General features: G+C 40.5%; 1 protein-coding gene across 2 annotated transcripts; it reads right to left on the reverse strand.

Annotated features, from left to right (window-relative positions):
• Nucleotides 1-1,710: 1,710 nt before the first annotated feature.
• On the reverse strand, nucleotides 1,711-13,646 carry smad2 (SMAD family member 2). 2 transcript variants are annotated; one of them, XM_035535655.2, is made up of 12 exons: nucleotides 13,507-13,646; nucleotides 13,107-13,219; nucleotides 11,162-11,602; nucleotides 5,726-5,815; nucleotides 4,960-5,153; nucleotides 4,684-4,818; nucleotides 4,327-4,401; nucleotides 3,319-3,372; nucleotides 2,817-3,029; nucleotides 2,568-2,705; nucleotides 2,311-2,455; nucleotides 1,711-2,102 (listed from the first exon to the last, which is right to left on the reverse strand). In XM_035535655.2, exons 3-12 carry the CDS (start codon nucleotides 11,398-11,400, stop codon nucleotides 1,979-1,981), a joined length of 1,407 nt encoding a protein of 468 aa, XP_035391548.1. In that variant the 5' UTR covers nucleotides 11,401-11,602; nucleotides 13,107-13,219; nucleotides 13,507-13,646; the 3' UTR covers nucleotides 1,711-1,978. The 2 variants fall into 2 exon arrangements, with proteins under 2 accessions (XP_035391548.1, XP_026886928.1); XM_027031127.3 differs by lacking the exon at nucleotides 5,726-5,815.
• Nucleotides 13,647-14,239: the final 593 nt, after the last annotated feature.

The following is a 14,239-nucleotide window of genomic DNA, read 5'->3' on the forward strand; positions in this document are numbered from 1 at the left end:
GTTGCACTGAATTTGCAAGTGTAATAAGATCAACAAAACTAAAGAGAGAGACGGAGGTGAGAAGAGGAATGGATATTTCAAACATCTTGCCACTGTCACAACAAGTAAAGAAAGGCAGACAGCTAGATCACAGTCATTAGTAAGTTGTACAACAAGCACACACACTAAAGTTGCACAAATCTCCTTGTAAGAAGCAAGTTGTTTTGAGAGTCTTTTTTCTTCCCAAATTGCAAGCGAATAGATCACTGCTATATTTCTGCAACATTCATGACATCAGATAGAGGTTTTCCCCACTGAAGAAACCATGGACTGTGGAAAAGCTTCCAGGATAGGCATTTGTCCAGAAGAATTCAAAAATAATTCTACGGGTTTTTTTTCTGACCAGACGAAGAAAAAAAAAAAAAAACAAAACAAAAAAAAAAAAAACAACAACAACAACAAAAAAAAGCAAAACAAGCCAAGGGCAATTTAAAGTAGATAGGTAGTTGAATATTAGGGGCAAGATGCTCAGACAACAACTTGAATTGGAAACACAGAAGAGGAGAATATAAAGATACTGTCTAAGATTTATACTAACATTTTTTGTATGATAGGACATTTCATTATGAAGCCATGTTCTGTTAAAAAGAGGGCATGATCTAAAAAAATATTTCAATTCTAATAAAAAGGAAGAGAGCATTAAAGATTTTAAATATATTTATATATAAAAATACATGAAAATACAAAAAGTAGCTAAAAGAAAGGAAAAAAAAAATCTTGTGATTGCGAAGAATAACCTACTTTATTAACACTTAAAGCTTAAAAGGTTGGAATCTTTTGTCGAAAAAAATGGATTGTGTGCGATTTATATATATATATATATATATATATATATATATATATATATATATATATATATATATATATATATATATATATATATATATATATATATAAACAAACAAACACACACAAAATATTTAAGTTTTTCCTCGTCCTTAAAAAGAAACCATTTTCTAAGAAAAGGAAACCAGACTCCAAAAGCACTCCAAAGCAATCTAGTTAGCATTTCACATCTTGAACAAAATGCAGTGTGTGTGTGTGTGTGTGTGTGTGTGTGTGTGTGTATGTGTTTGTGTGTTTGTTTGTGGGGGTGGGAGTCAGTATACAGGAGAGAGGTTTGAAGAAAATATTGGTCTAGGTCTTTTTTTTTTCTTGCTTTCTTTTTTTGTTAAACATTCCTATCTTTTCACATTAGATTTCAAAAGAAGCATGCCTTACAACAGCAGGCTCCAAAATCAAAGGCAACATTCTTTTATAGTGGTTGGGTGCAGCAATTGTGAATTGTGGATGAATAAGGTGCCATTTGGCATTACTTCACGAATTGAGGGTTCAGGGCATCAGAATTTGTAAAGCAGTAACACTTTGATCTTGATTAGTCTCAGCAATAATACCATACTTAAAGTATATGACTTTCTACCAGCAAAAGTAAGATCTTTGTTAAGCAGAGTTCTCGTGAAACAAAGCCAGATATATTTATGGCCAAAAGTTTATATGGTCACTTCAAGGGGAGGGAATGCATTACTGAAATATTTGTGCCAAGTCATCACCTGCATTCTAGTCCTTCCCGATTACACATATAGGTTCCCTGGTCTTCATAAAGGAAACAATATCAAATGTACATTTCAAATTCTACTACTAATACATTTAATATTGAGGATTTAGGAGGACAAAAAAAAAAAAAAAAAAGAATAAAAATATGAATGAAGTTGATGTGACAGCAAGTGCCATGTTCAGTTCTGAACAGTAAGAACATCAGGGAAGGAGAGCGAGCAAGAGAACACACGTGTGTGCATGAGAGAGAAAAAGAAAGAGGACTGATTATGAAATGGGGGGGGGGGTTATAGCAAGTCTGTTGTTGTTCTAGTTGTCATTTGTTGTGATTGTAGAATTTGTCGTTTTCAGGGAAGGGGGGGGGGGGGTGATACTGTAATGGCAATTAGGACATACTGGAGCAGCGGACACTGGGAGAGCCCATCTGGGTCAGAACTTTGTCCAGCCACTGCAATGGCCCATTCAAGTGCAGCTCAATCCAGCATGGAGTGCTCGTCACCGTCTGCCGTCTGCCAGACACACACACAAAAAAGTCACTCAGGTCTCTCATACTAAACATCAGTGCATGCTACATGGTTGCTCTAGAACAGGCTATGGCCTTAACCATGTGGGAGGTATTAACAGTTTTCATATTTCTAGACTCCAGTAGTCTAATACCAATAAGTGCGGATTTATTATTTTTTTAAATAAATAAAACAAAATCATCATCATCATCACCTGTACTCAGCACCCCAGCCTTTGACAAAGCTCATGCGGATGGTGCACATTCTAGTCAGCTGATAGACGGCCTCAAAGCCCTGGTTTACCGACTGCGCCAGGAGGGCAGCAAACTCCTGGTTGTTGAAGATCTTCAGGTTACAGCCTGGGACAAGAGGGTACTGAGGTGTCAGGATTACACAGCAATGTTTGACTGTGATCTGTGACTGGTTGGAACTCGTGGACCCTGGCCCACCCAAAGTGGGGGGACGGCTTACCTGGGGGGATTTTGCAGACAGTCGCAGGGTGCCAACCATACCTCTGGTTGCAGTTAGGGCTTTGCACAAAGATGGCACTGTCGCTCAGACACTCCGCAAACACCTCACCACCGATATAATAAAGCCTAACTCCACGGCCTGCTCACATCAACAAACAGTCATCAGTGTGAGCACCTCTGCTAAACGGCAATAACATGTTTTTCAGTCATCCTTCAGTGGGTGTGTTGGTGAGTGTAGCAGGGGGCAGACCTATGTGCCTGCGGGTCATCTCCACAGTGGCGTTGCGGTTCACGTTGGAGAGCAGACCCAGGCAGAAACGCTCAGAGTTGGATGGATCCGTGAAGCCGTCAACAGTCAGCGAAGGCTGCGAGGCATGAAAGGTCTCGCCGACCCGCTGGTTCAGCTCGTAGTATGCTATGGAGCACCAGAATGCAGGCTCCGAGTAGGTCACCGGCTGCAAGTCTAACACACACACACACACACACACACACACACACACACACACACAAACACACACAAACACACACAAACACACACAAACACAAACACACACAAACACACAAACACACACAAACACACACAAACACACAAACACACGATACCAAAAATTGAAAAGTAAATAAACGTCAGCTAAACCTCAAGTGTGATATTTGTGGCTCAGCAGATGCTGCTAAAGGCTATCGCGGGTGACAGTAGAGTGCGTAGAGGGTGGGTCTGGGGGTGGAGTTGCAAAGTGATAATGCACCCTTACCCATGCCGTGATTGACGGGTGAAAGCGTGCTCGGCGACAGCTCCGCAGGAGAGCCTGGCCAGGGAAACAAGAGGTAGAACTTGATACCAAAATACTCCAAGATGAATCATGTCTGACACCCAGACAGCCCACTTGTCCTTTTTCTTTTCAATTTGTAATACGAATGAACTTCAATATAAAACATACACATCTCTCAACATAGAATGCTACTGGAAGGGAAACAAACTTAGATATTGTTCTGTGGAATGGGATGCCACATGCTAAAAACAGAAAAGGCACTCTTCATTACTTGAAAAAGCCTTTATTTAGACATAGCTATGGAGAAAGCCTCAATGCATTTCGGCAGTCTTCAACAAGGAGAGTGAAAGTACAACTTCAACACAAGTGCTATAAATGAGTTGTGATATGACTTTGTTGAGTTTCCTAGAGATTCATATTTAGGAAACGATTTCAAATTACATTGTAGAAAGCATAACTTCAAATCAAAAAGTTATGTATTTTGGTTAAGAATCCAACAAATAAACCATACAATTGAAAAAGAAAATGCAGTCATATACTAACAGTTTCCTATTAATTTACCAAGAGCAGATGGGAAAAAAAATAAATAAATAAAAATAAATTTTATATATATATATATATATATATATATATATATATATATATATATATATATATATATATATATATATATATTTATTTTTTTTTTATTATTATTTATTTATTTATTTTTTTTTTACACGAAAAAAAGATGTGAACCTAAACCCTAGAGGGCGCCAATCTAACCATACATGTTCATAAATATGGTCTAAAATTAGAGACTCTGTCCACAGCCATGTCTAAATAAAGGATTTTTAATTTAATTATTTTTCTTGAAATAAATATCACATATTTTAATGTTGATGATGGGCTGAATAAAACTTCTGTTCTAGAAGATGAAGTGCTTTCCCTCTTCAAGGACCATGTACACCCATTACCATGAAGTGCTGGTGATGCTGGGAACCCATCTACCTGTGTCCATACTCTGATTCATTTGCTGGTCGCTGGTTTCTCCATCCTCACTGATGTAGCCAGGTGGAGGAGTCTCTGCAGATGTACACAGGACACACACACACACACACACACACACACACACACACACACACACACACACACACACACACACACACACACACACACACACACACACACACACACACACACACACACACACACACACACACACACACACACACACACACACACACACACACACACACACCTCAGCCCTGAAATACGCCACAAATTCAGCAAATCTAGTACAGCCCTGGCTTCTGATGAGGAGATTGAGAGAACAGAGACAGCGTTCACGCGTTGCAGCACGCGCACCTGGTATGTAGTTGTTGGGGGGCTCAATCCCGGCAGGGAAGTTGGTGTTTTCAGGTATGGAATGGGTGTAGTCATCCAGCGGAGGCAGCTCAGTCAGGATCTCTGTGTGTCTTGGCACTAGGACAGGCGGAAGCACTGCAGACAGGAGTGTGCAAAGCCAGTCCATTAGAAAGCAGGCCCTGCATCCATACCAGAAGCCCACAACCCCTTTTCTGGTACGTCGTCATCAGCCGCCATAACAGATGGCGGACCGTGTGAAAGCACATCTGCGCGCACCTGGGGTCTCCACGCGCTGGTAGTGGTAGGGGTTGACGCACACCTCATCCTTTTTCAAGTTGAAGGCGTATTCGCAAGTGTCGATGGCACGCAGCTCGTGGTGGCTGTGCAGGTCGGGCCATCGCCACAGGCGGCAGTAGATTACGTGCGGCAGACCTTTGCGGTGGGACACCTGCAGGCGCCCGTCCAGGGATCTGACCCGGACAGGCACATGTGCGCACACATGTATGTGCGCACACACCCATGCACGCACGTAGGAGAAAGGACAGGGAAAAGAGGAAAAAAAGGGAGACAGAAAGAAGACAGGAAAGAAGGAACGTGCCAAATGGTGAGAGAAAAGGGAACACAGATAGAGAAAGGGGAGACAGCATGGTTAGACTGGGTCAAACTGGCCTACAATTATGTACCAAAACCAGACAGAAACAATGCCAAACTCCCCTAATTTTACCACAGAAACAACGATTATCCTTTCTAAGTGCCCGAAAGGACCCGAGTGTACTATGAGCAGAACTACATATGCATCATTTCAATTCAGCTACTTGTAATTTAGCTCTTTAAGCAAGGCCTCCGAAAAGTCACTCCCGTGATTAAAATCTCAGAAGGGTGTGAAAGGTTAATGTGAAATACACAGCCCCCAGGAGGAGAAGGAGGAGGAAAAGGAGCTACGAGAGGAGAACCAGGAGTCTCCCGCTCCGCAGCCTGGCCATGAGCGCCAGCAAAGATGGGCACGGGTGAGTGGTGCGCTGTGGCAGGAGAGGATAGTCACCTGGTTTGGTCAGTGTAGCTGTATAGGCCTGAGGTATCCCACTGTTCTATCGTGTTTGGTGTACTCAGTCCCCAAATTTCAGAGCAATTGCTGTGCACAGAAAAGTAAAAGGAAACAACAAAAAAGAAAAAGAAAAACAAAAAAACAAACAAAAAAACAAACAAAAAAAAAATGATAAACATGGGGGCATGATTCATTCAAAAATACCAAGATGATATACCATGGTGGAGTTGTGGGGGGGCGAGATATAGGGATGTTGCTTCTTTCACTGGAGATGTTCTGTAGACCTGCATGTGGAGACCAAGGCACAGACCAGCTCAAATAAAAGAAGCCACTCTGATGGAGGAACCACATATGACAGCGAGATGGGGAACAAAACAAGACAGGCTGATAAATGTACTCTTATAATTACAGTGCATTATAATTCAATAGCTATGTTCCAATGGCATTGAGGTGGGTTGAGAATGTTAATAGATTGTTTTCATGACTGGTTGGATAAGACAGATTTCAACATTTAAACATGCAGCACTGGACATAAATGAGCTGAACACAATCTATTTCTATGATATACACTACATTCATTTCAATCAAATAACAGTCATTAGACACGCACAAAAAAAAAAAAAAGAAAAAAAAAACACAAAAAAACAAAACAAAAAAAAACCAAACATAGATAATCCTTAATAGGCCATGAAATGAAAATTGTGAAAAGCCAAACACAAAAGTAGGCAGGTCTATTCAAAAATGAACTTAAAAGAACTCAATTGCTGACATGGAAGAACTTTTGAATAGAGATTTTCCTGAGCTAAAATGACACCTTTGTCTAGATGTGTAAAGCTGAGGAAATAATCACAGAGAAGAAACAAGTGACAGGCATCCATTTCTGTGAGTCTTGCTTCTGCTCCTGGCTGTACATATAAAAAAAAAATAATAATAATAATTTAAGTAATAAAAATATTTTTTAAAAGTCCTCCTACAGCATAATTCAACTGAATCTTCAGTTAAAGGACAAATTATCTAAAATGTTAAAACATGAAATTTAGTTGCAGTTCATTCTCAATAAATTGGACATTCTCAAGCAAGTGCTCACATTGACCAGCTCAGCTTGACTGCCTGTTCTAATGGACTTAAGATGACTATTAGAAGAAGCTTCTAGAAACCAGAAGCCATATATAAGGAAAATGGTCAGTGCAGTTGTTGAAAAGGGGACTATTTGGCCTTACCCTTTTACCAACCCATAAATCAATAAAGCCTGCACTACCTGCAGTGAAAAGGTAATGAGAAGACACTCAGCCACTGGTGTTACCAAAGATATTGAGCAGTTGCTCATTTTCCTTATGAATTTCCTTATGAATTGCTGGGTAAATAGTTGGTTAAACTGACAGGTACTTTTTTTTTATTATTAAATGGGCAGCCAGTGCTGTTTTGAGTAACTTAAAGTTACCCATAATTTTATGAAGTTTATTTTTTAATACAGACCTCCACTACAGCGCTTGTCATTTTTGCTGTGTTTTTCACATTTTTCTTGAGTTGGCACAGTAAGGAAAAACAAGATACACAGCAAATTCAAAAATAATGGCTAGTAAAGAAGTGAAGTGAAACTATCCTGTGCTACCACTAACTGGCAGGGCCAGCATTAAGGGAAGGGGGCCTTAGTTTCAAAATACATCTGGAAGGTTTCCCAACACCCACTCTTAGCAGAACACAAACAAACATGCAGACCAGATGTCAATCATGACATGACCAGATGTTAAAACCATGCTCCTTCAATTAATAAATATGAACAATCACAATAACAGCATCCACTGGTTTTGTTAACATACATACAGTTTTGTTAACTCTTGTTCCTGATCAACTTATAATTAGCTCTGTGTGTGGAAGATTGCTAATGCAAACACTATAAGCACTTTCCTACTAATAAGGTCCTGAAAATCCACCCTCTACTAAAGTGAGGTTGGGCCCAATTCTATTTGAAACATCAGCACCCTCACAAAGCTCCAGTGGGCACCCAACAGATTGAGCAGAGATATGCCTTACAGGGCTATTAAGTCCATTTCCCTGGTCACCAAGAGACCCCAAGCCTAATCAAACAAGGACATTCCATCTGCTGGTGGCCCACTGTCGTCCGCGCAGGGAGCCGCTCTAAACCTCTTCTCCACATGCTTATCAGTCTCAGGATAAAGCCTAAAGAAGTGCTTAATTTCTTTTATCAACAACTCTTCTCTTGATAGAACTTATCTACAGAAAAAAAAACACCACAGTCTGCTAGCATCCCCCTCGTCTCTCCATGCCAGGTCTCAATACAGATCCCAAAAGAGATTAAAGGGGAGGTAGTGCACTACATTAGAGGGAACCATATGTCCTCAGCCTATAATCCTGGGTTATGAATACTGAAACTGAGCATTGCTGCCCAGTCTCCTTTTCGACACGAAAGGAAGCAGTCTCTGAACATCCATCATCTTCATAATCCTGTAAGAGATAGGTCTAAATCTATCTCATTATTTCGGCAAGGTTCTCCAATGTGTGTTCTTTTGTTCCCTGTTAAATATCAAAAGGTTTGGGGACTGAAGGTTAGGTGATGAATGCCATTACGTTAAACAGACAACAGCTGCGACTAACAGAAAGAAGAAGCTACCCACGCTTCCAACAAGGCATAATTATGCCAGTGCAAGAGTAACTTTTCTAAAAAAGCTGTTTTCCTTTGAAGATGACATGCAACCTGAAAATGCTCCAGTTATTGTGCAAGTGTTGGTATAAGCCAATTCCACTTTGGCAAAAATTAAGCTTCATAATTCATAACTAAATCTAGGTCACAGCTTGAGAAGAGGGGGGGGGGGGGGAATCCTAAAGCACATGGCCTGAAATAACATGAAATTACATCTGAAATGTGTTTAATCCATCTGATTTATATAATAAAGCACAAAAATTATATGCCTGTCGGTAGCCATCTTTTCTTTGCCTGCCAGTAGTCTACTTTTTGCTCATAGCCCTTAGTGGACCGAAGGGATATCTGGCCTGTTCAGATGATGTCATTTGCTCTATGCAAATACTGTTCTACAGGCTGTCATATTCAGCCCATCAGTATTTGACGGAATTGGACGTTGGTCTCCTTCCTCTTCAGATTTATCAGAAGAGATGAAAACAGGGCTTTAATACGGCCATCAGCCAGACAACGGCAAGATCAAATTACAATCAATAGGTTTCAGAAAGACAAGCCCATGGGTGTAGCCAGGGGAGGTGCTGGGGGGAGGTGCAGCCCCACGCTTGCTGGAGGCACATCTGCAGATACGCTATCAGCACCTTTCTTCAGAAGGGCCCCGGTGCCAACAGAGCGGCCCTTCGACCAGAAGTCACATCACTGCAGATAAGGGATCGCTTTCCTTGGAATAGAACGAACAAACATACAAACAAATAAGGGCAAAGAGGTGCACGGAGCCACGCCACTGACAACGCAAAATGACCCATGATTCAAACGTCAAACCAACCACATGTCGAGCAGCAGCTGCTGCAGCCACGACTTTAGATTCAGACACTGACTAGCCCATACGCGCCATGTTGCACCTCAAACTATCTAGTGAGGGGAAGGGGGAAAAAAAATAGTCACTTGACATTGCTAATCCACCTCCTCACTTCCTACATACATCAGTACATAACAGATGAAAACATTTCTATTAGCTTCTTAAAATATCCCTCAAGACAGGGCAATCAAGAGTCATGTCATGTATAGCTAACTAAAGATCACCTTGCAGCACATCAGACTCCTGTCGATGAAAAACAAGGCTTACAGTATGCCAAGTGTGGTCATATGCACAGTAGGTTTATACATCCAACACCACCACGCCTAAAGAAAACGCAACATTGCTTCATAGTGATGTAGATAACATCAATATGGAAACCATTTTGTTGCAAACAATATAATACTCTTTTTGTATCATCTCTCTCTACACACTAGTAACACAGGAAAGAAACACTGAGGAATAGTGGTCTCCAAAGGCTCAAAAAAGCACATCAAGAAAATAAAGTGGGGAAAAAAGAGGCCAAGAGGGTAGTCTGCGTTAGTGTGTTAGCAGGCATTAGAGATAGTTATGACAAAACATGAGAATTAGCAGAGACAATGTCTTCGGCCATTCCCACCAACCTCCAAGGTTAGAGGACTGATTAGAACATCAAAAAAAAACCCACACTGGAAGCAAACTTTCCCACCCTGTGAAATCTCTTCAGACAAGCTCTCAAAGAGAAAGACGACAACGAGCCAAAACTGCTAGCGTGGATCGTCTTTACCATTTTGCACCAGTAAAGCTGGAAAGATTCTTACTAATAAATATATGCATTTGGTTTATATAGTTCATCTTAAAAAAAATCCATATGTGCCAGATGCATCGGACTTCTTAAAAGATTACCAGGGCTTCATTAACAGAAACGTAGGATATAGGATTTCTGCTTCTCTGTCCTAAAAAAAAAAGAACTACAATTTCATATAGCGGTTAAAAATAATCAGATTCAGCCCTCATAAACCAAGGATAGGTTAATTCATATACATTTCCATTTCTTGACAGCATTGTGACGAAACAAAATTCTCCCTTTTAGTTTAGCTGTTTACTTACTGGATTTCAGGACTCACAATAAGGTTTTATTAAGGGGAAAAAATGAACAATACTTCAGATGACCTTCAAGTCATAAAGTGTAATCTAAGAATATGCATTAGGCATAATGATAATATAGTATAATAGACCAAAAAGTGGACGTGTGAGTTTTAATAACTTCTAATTTGTAAAGCACAAATTATAATAAAGTTTTTTTTTGTTTTTTTTTTAAAACACACCATTGTGACTCAAAGCTACAACAAAAAGCTACGAGAAGCACTGTTTGCGTAAAACACAAGTGCCTTAAAAAAAACAAGGTTTCAATTTGTTGAGTCTAAAAAGCTCTACTAGTCCACAGGCTTCCAACAATACAGATAGAAGTCACTGATGGTTAATATCCATCAACAGGAAAACAAGAAGGTTGTTAGTGCCTGACGTGAAAACTGGGCTTCAGAATGTAGATGAGGTGGAATGGGAAAAACACATGATAAGAAAATATATACATCATCAAAGCCAAACTGACAGACTAGAACCCAAGTCAGTGTAGACAGATGGCACAGAAAAAATGTAAAGAAATAAAATAAGCAATGCTAATGTGATAGGTGCACCCTCATTCATTTAAGGAGTTGAGGCAGTAACACACCAGTTTACTATGTGCTAAATACATTTCCTATTGAAACTGTGAAATTATTCTTTCAAAGCATAATGTTTTGATAGCTATGAGCAAACAAACTGCATGAGAGCAGAGGGAAACGGTCAGAAAGTGAGGTTTGTGGCACGAGGTCGTATTGGGGGGAGAGTGCATGTGTGCAGGGCAAGGGTTTGGACAGGATTGTCAGTGGCCGTGGCATACCTGGGAATGGTCACACACTTGGTGTTGCAGTTCTGTGTGGTGATAGCCTTCTCCAGCTCATCTAGTTGCCCTGTTTTCTTTAGCTTCTTCACCAGGCTCTTCACAGCCTTCTCACACCACTTCTCCTCCTGGCCATTCTGCTCGCCGCCGCCACCAGCTCCACCAGAGCCACTTGCCGATTTCTTCCAGCCGAGCAGGCGCTTCACCACCGGCGGGGTGAATGGCAAGATGGATGACATGGTCGGTGTGTCAGGTGATTGTTCAGCCACCTCCCAGACAGGTAGGCTAGGGATGCTGAGGGAAGCGAGACGAACCCGCTTTGGGCAGAGGGCCACTGGGTTAGGGATGTAAGGGAGCGTTAGAAGGAAAGGTAGGTGGGGGGGGCAGGAGAGGTGTTCAGGAGATGGAATAGGGAAGGGGAGGGGGGGGGTGAGGAGTTACCTGAGTAAAGAAAAACAGAAATAAAACATCTGATGACAGACCACACAAAACCCTGGCTTAAACGGATGAGTAGAAATTCCCGCACTCTGCAAAATGCACTCTGAAGTGCCAGTACTCATCAGTACAGATTCACATGTCAAAATGCTCTTCAAAACAACAAGGTTGGTAGCCAGGTTCACACTTATGACAATTTCTGTAACAAATGAGTTAATATGCTTTCATTAACATGTAATTTGCTAAAATAATTAGGTCAATTGGTTTCAGTAAGTTAACATCGTACCTGTGCCAAAGCTTCATAGCATGAAAAAAACTCTAGTTTACTTAAACGTTCTTAAAATAAACTAAAGAAACTGCAGTTTCATAGAAGCAACACTACCATAGAAGATTAAGGATAACAGAAGCCAAATTTCCATATTCCTAGCTTCTCGTTTCAAAGCCTTCACCGGTGTAATTTAAAGTTTTGTTCCACCTAACGAGGAAAAGAGCCCCGCTATTAAGAGAGATTTCCTTGCTGCAAGTCGTGGTGACAAAGATGTACTCAACTCAGACCCCATAAAACAACGATTGTTAACAGGGGGAAGTGGAAGTAAACAATATATTTTCAGAGGTTGCGTTTTACAAAATGGCTAATTCCCACAGAGGGCTTTGCTGGCATAAGGTTATTTATCATAGCGGAAACGACCAACAATGAAAAAAAAAGAAAAAAGAATGGCTCCTAAATGACCAACAAAAACACTGGACACAAAATAAACGTAGGGGTAGTTAAGCAAAATTACAGCACTGATTTTAAAACTCAAACTCACAGTTTAAGCCAAGCAAATATTTAGAAATTATTAAAACGCTTCGGTAATTCGTCAGGTGCGAGTGAAAACCGGTCATCACACTGTAACATAAACCTCTTGGAAATGTGTCCTGCATTGTAAGTCAGAAAAAGCAGAACACGTGTACATGACGATCACAGCTAGACAGCATAGGCAGTTTTTAGTATAAAACCTTTAATACAATTGTTTACAACTGATGCTCACGGATCTTTGCAAGAATCTGATAATTAATCTGTTTATTTTAATTTGGTGTGTGGAACGTCGGAAAGGTCTCGAGCCGTTATTTGGTTAAAAACGAATCAATGAATTGTATTGATTTAATTGGACAAATTCATTTATAGAAACGTTTACCGGATATCCAGACAAACGAAACAAATTCCAGTACGTCTGAGATGGACAGCAAATAGACTACTGTAGCTGTCTTCTAAACTACTCGTGAGCATGCAACTAGATAGGTCATGCATAAACCACACTGCCCGTAGTAATCTGGCCTCAAAATTCTCAAATTTCCACAGGTTATTCACCCGATAAGACAACAAAACAAATCGATTAACTATATGTAGCTAGTCAACAACAATGTAACCCTAAAATACGTCAGGCCAATGCTGAGCAGGATTGGCAAGCTAGTTCGTTGCAAAGAAGTTATAAAAAATGATTTTTCTGCTGAACACTTCAAAGTTTACCTCAAGCAGATCGACTGGTGGAAAGAAACGTATTGGATTGCTGCATGGAAGGTTGTTCGACGGAGTCCCACGATTCTGGAGCAAAAGGATTCCGCAGAGACTGATGCTAGTGGCTACAATGAAACAAAACCGGAGCATGAATGCAGCTTTAACCGGTCACAATTAAACAGCTCACTGTGTGCTTTAGAAATTACAGATCGGAATATCTGCACTAATTAACTTAGAAAGCGATCGAAATGTTTGAGATGTAATGCTTTGTAAGATCGGTATCCTCATCCAGTACTGACAATTAATTCCCCAAACCGCTAGCAGGCTTGCTACTTTGTTTGACAGAAAAATAAACAGGTTAGAGACATGTTTGCCATCAGTTATCTTGCAATCTGGTACTGGAAAATCTCACCTTATCAATAAGACGCGGATTGTATGGAAATGCACAAGTGTGCAGTCCACGTTAAAACGTGATTTTTCCAGAGTACGTAAAATCGATTTTAAACTGTATTTTCCTTCCTCTATAGCCAAATTACATCAGCAGACGACGGCCTGTGATACAACCAACCTAACATTAATGCACGCAACGCGATACTTTCCTGCCCTCGTGCCCACCCTTAGTATTCCATTGGCTGAAAGAGAAACCTATGCACGTGACAGTAGAATAACGCTTCTCATGCATTGGCTTAAAGCCGATGTCAATTTCTTAGACTATTACGTAGACACAATTTCTAGTATTGCTATTGGACGTCCGGATTCGTATCTTAAGCTGTGACAGTTAGATTCCAGCATACAGGCTGTGGTTTGTTAATGTGGCCGTCTGTCTACGGACTTAATAATAGAACTACACCGAACGGGGTAGGGAAATTGGAAGTGGGTTAGTTCCGTCATAACAACGAGCGTATTCCTCCGCCGTTTAACAAAGGAGAATAAACAGGACTTCGTTGTTTTTAATCATGCAACTGCTTACGATTCACTTGTGCACGTGACAACGCAATGTAAAAAGATGCCAAGTAAATGAGAATGTGAAACTTGTTAATGTGAATATGCACTGCAACAACTGTGTTACAATAATTGATTGGTCCATATTATGTGACTGTACACAGAGTACTTGAATGAATGTTGGTGCTAATTTGGGATTTTAT

This window comes from Electrophorus electricus, chromosome 19, assembly GCF_041902795.1.
Source record: "Electrophorus electricus isolate QZ-2024a chromosome 19, ASM4190279v1, whole genome shotgun sequence".
Taxonomy (NCBI): Eukaryota; Metazoa; Chordata; class Actinopteri; order Gymnotiformes; family Gymnotidae; genus Electrophorus; species Electrophorus electricus.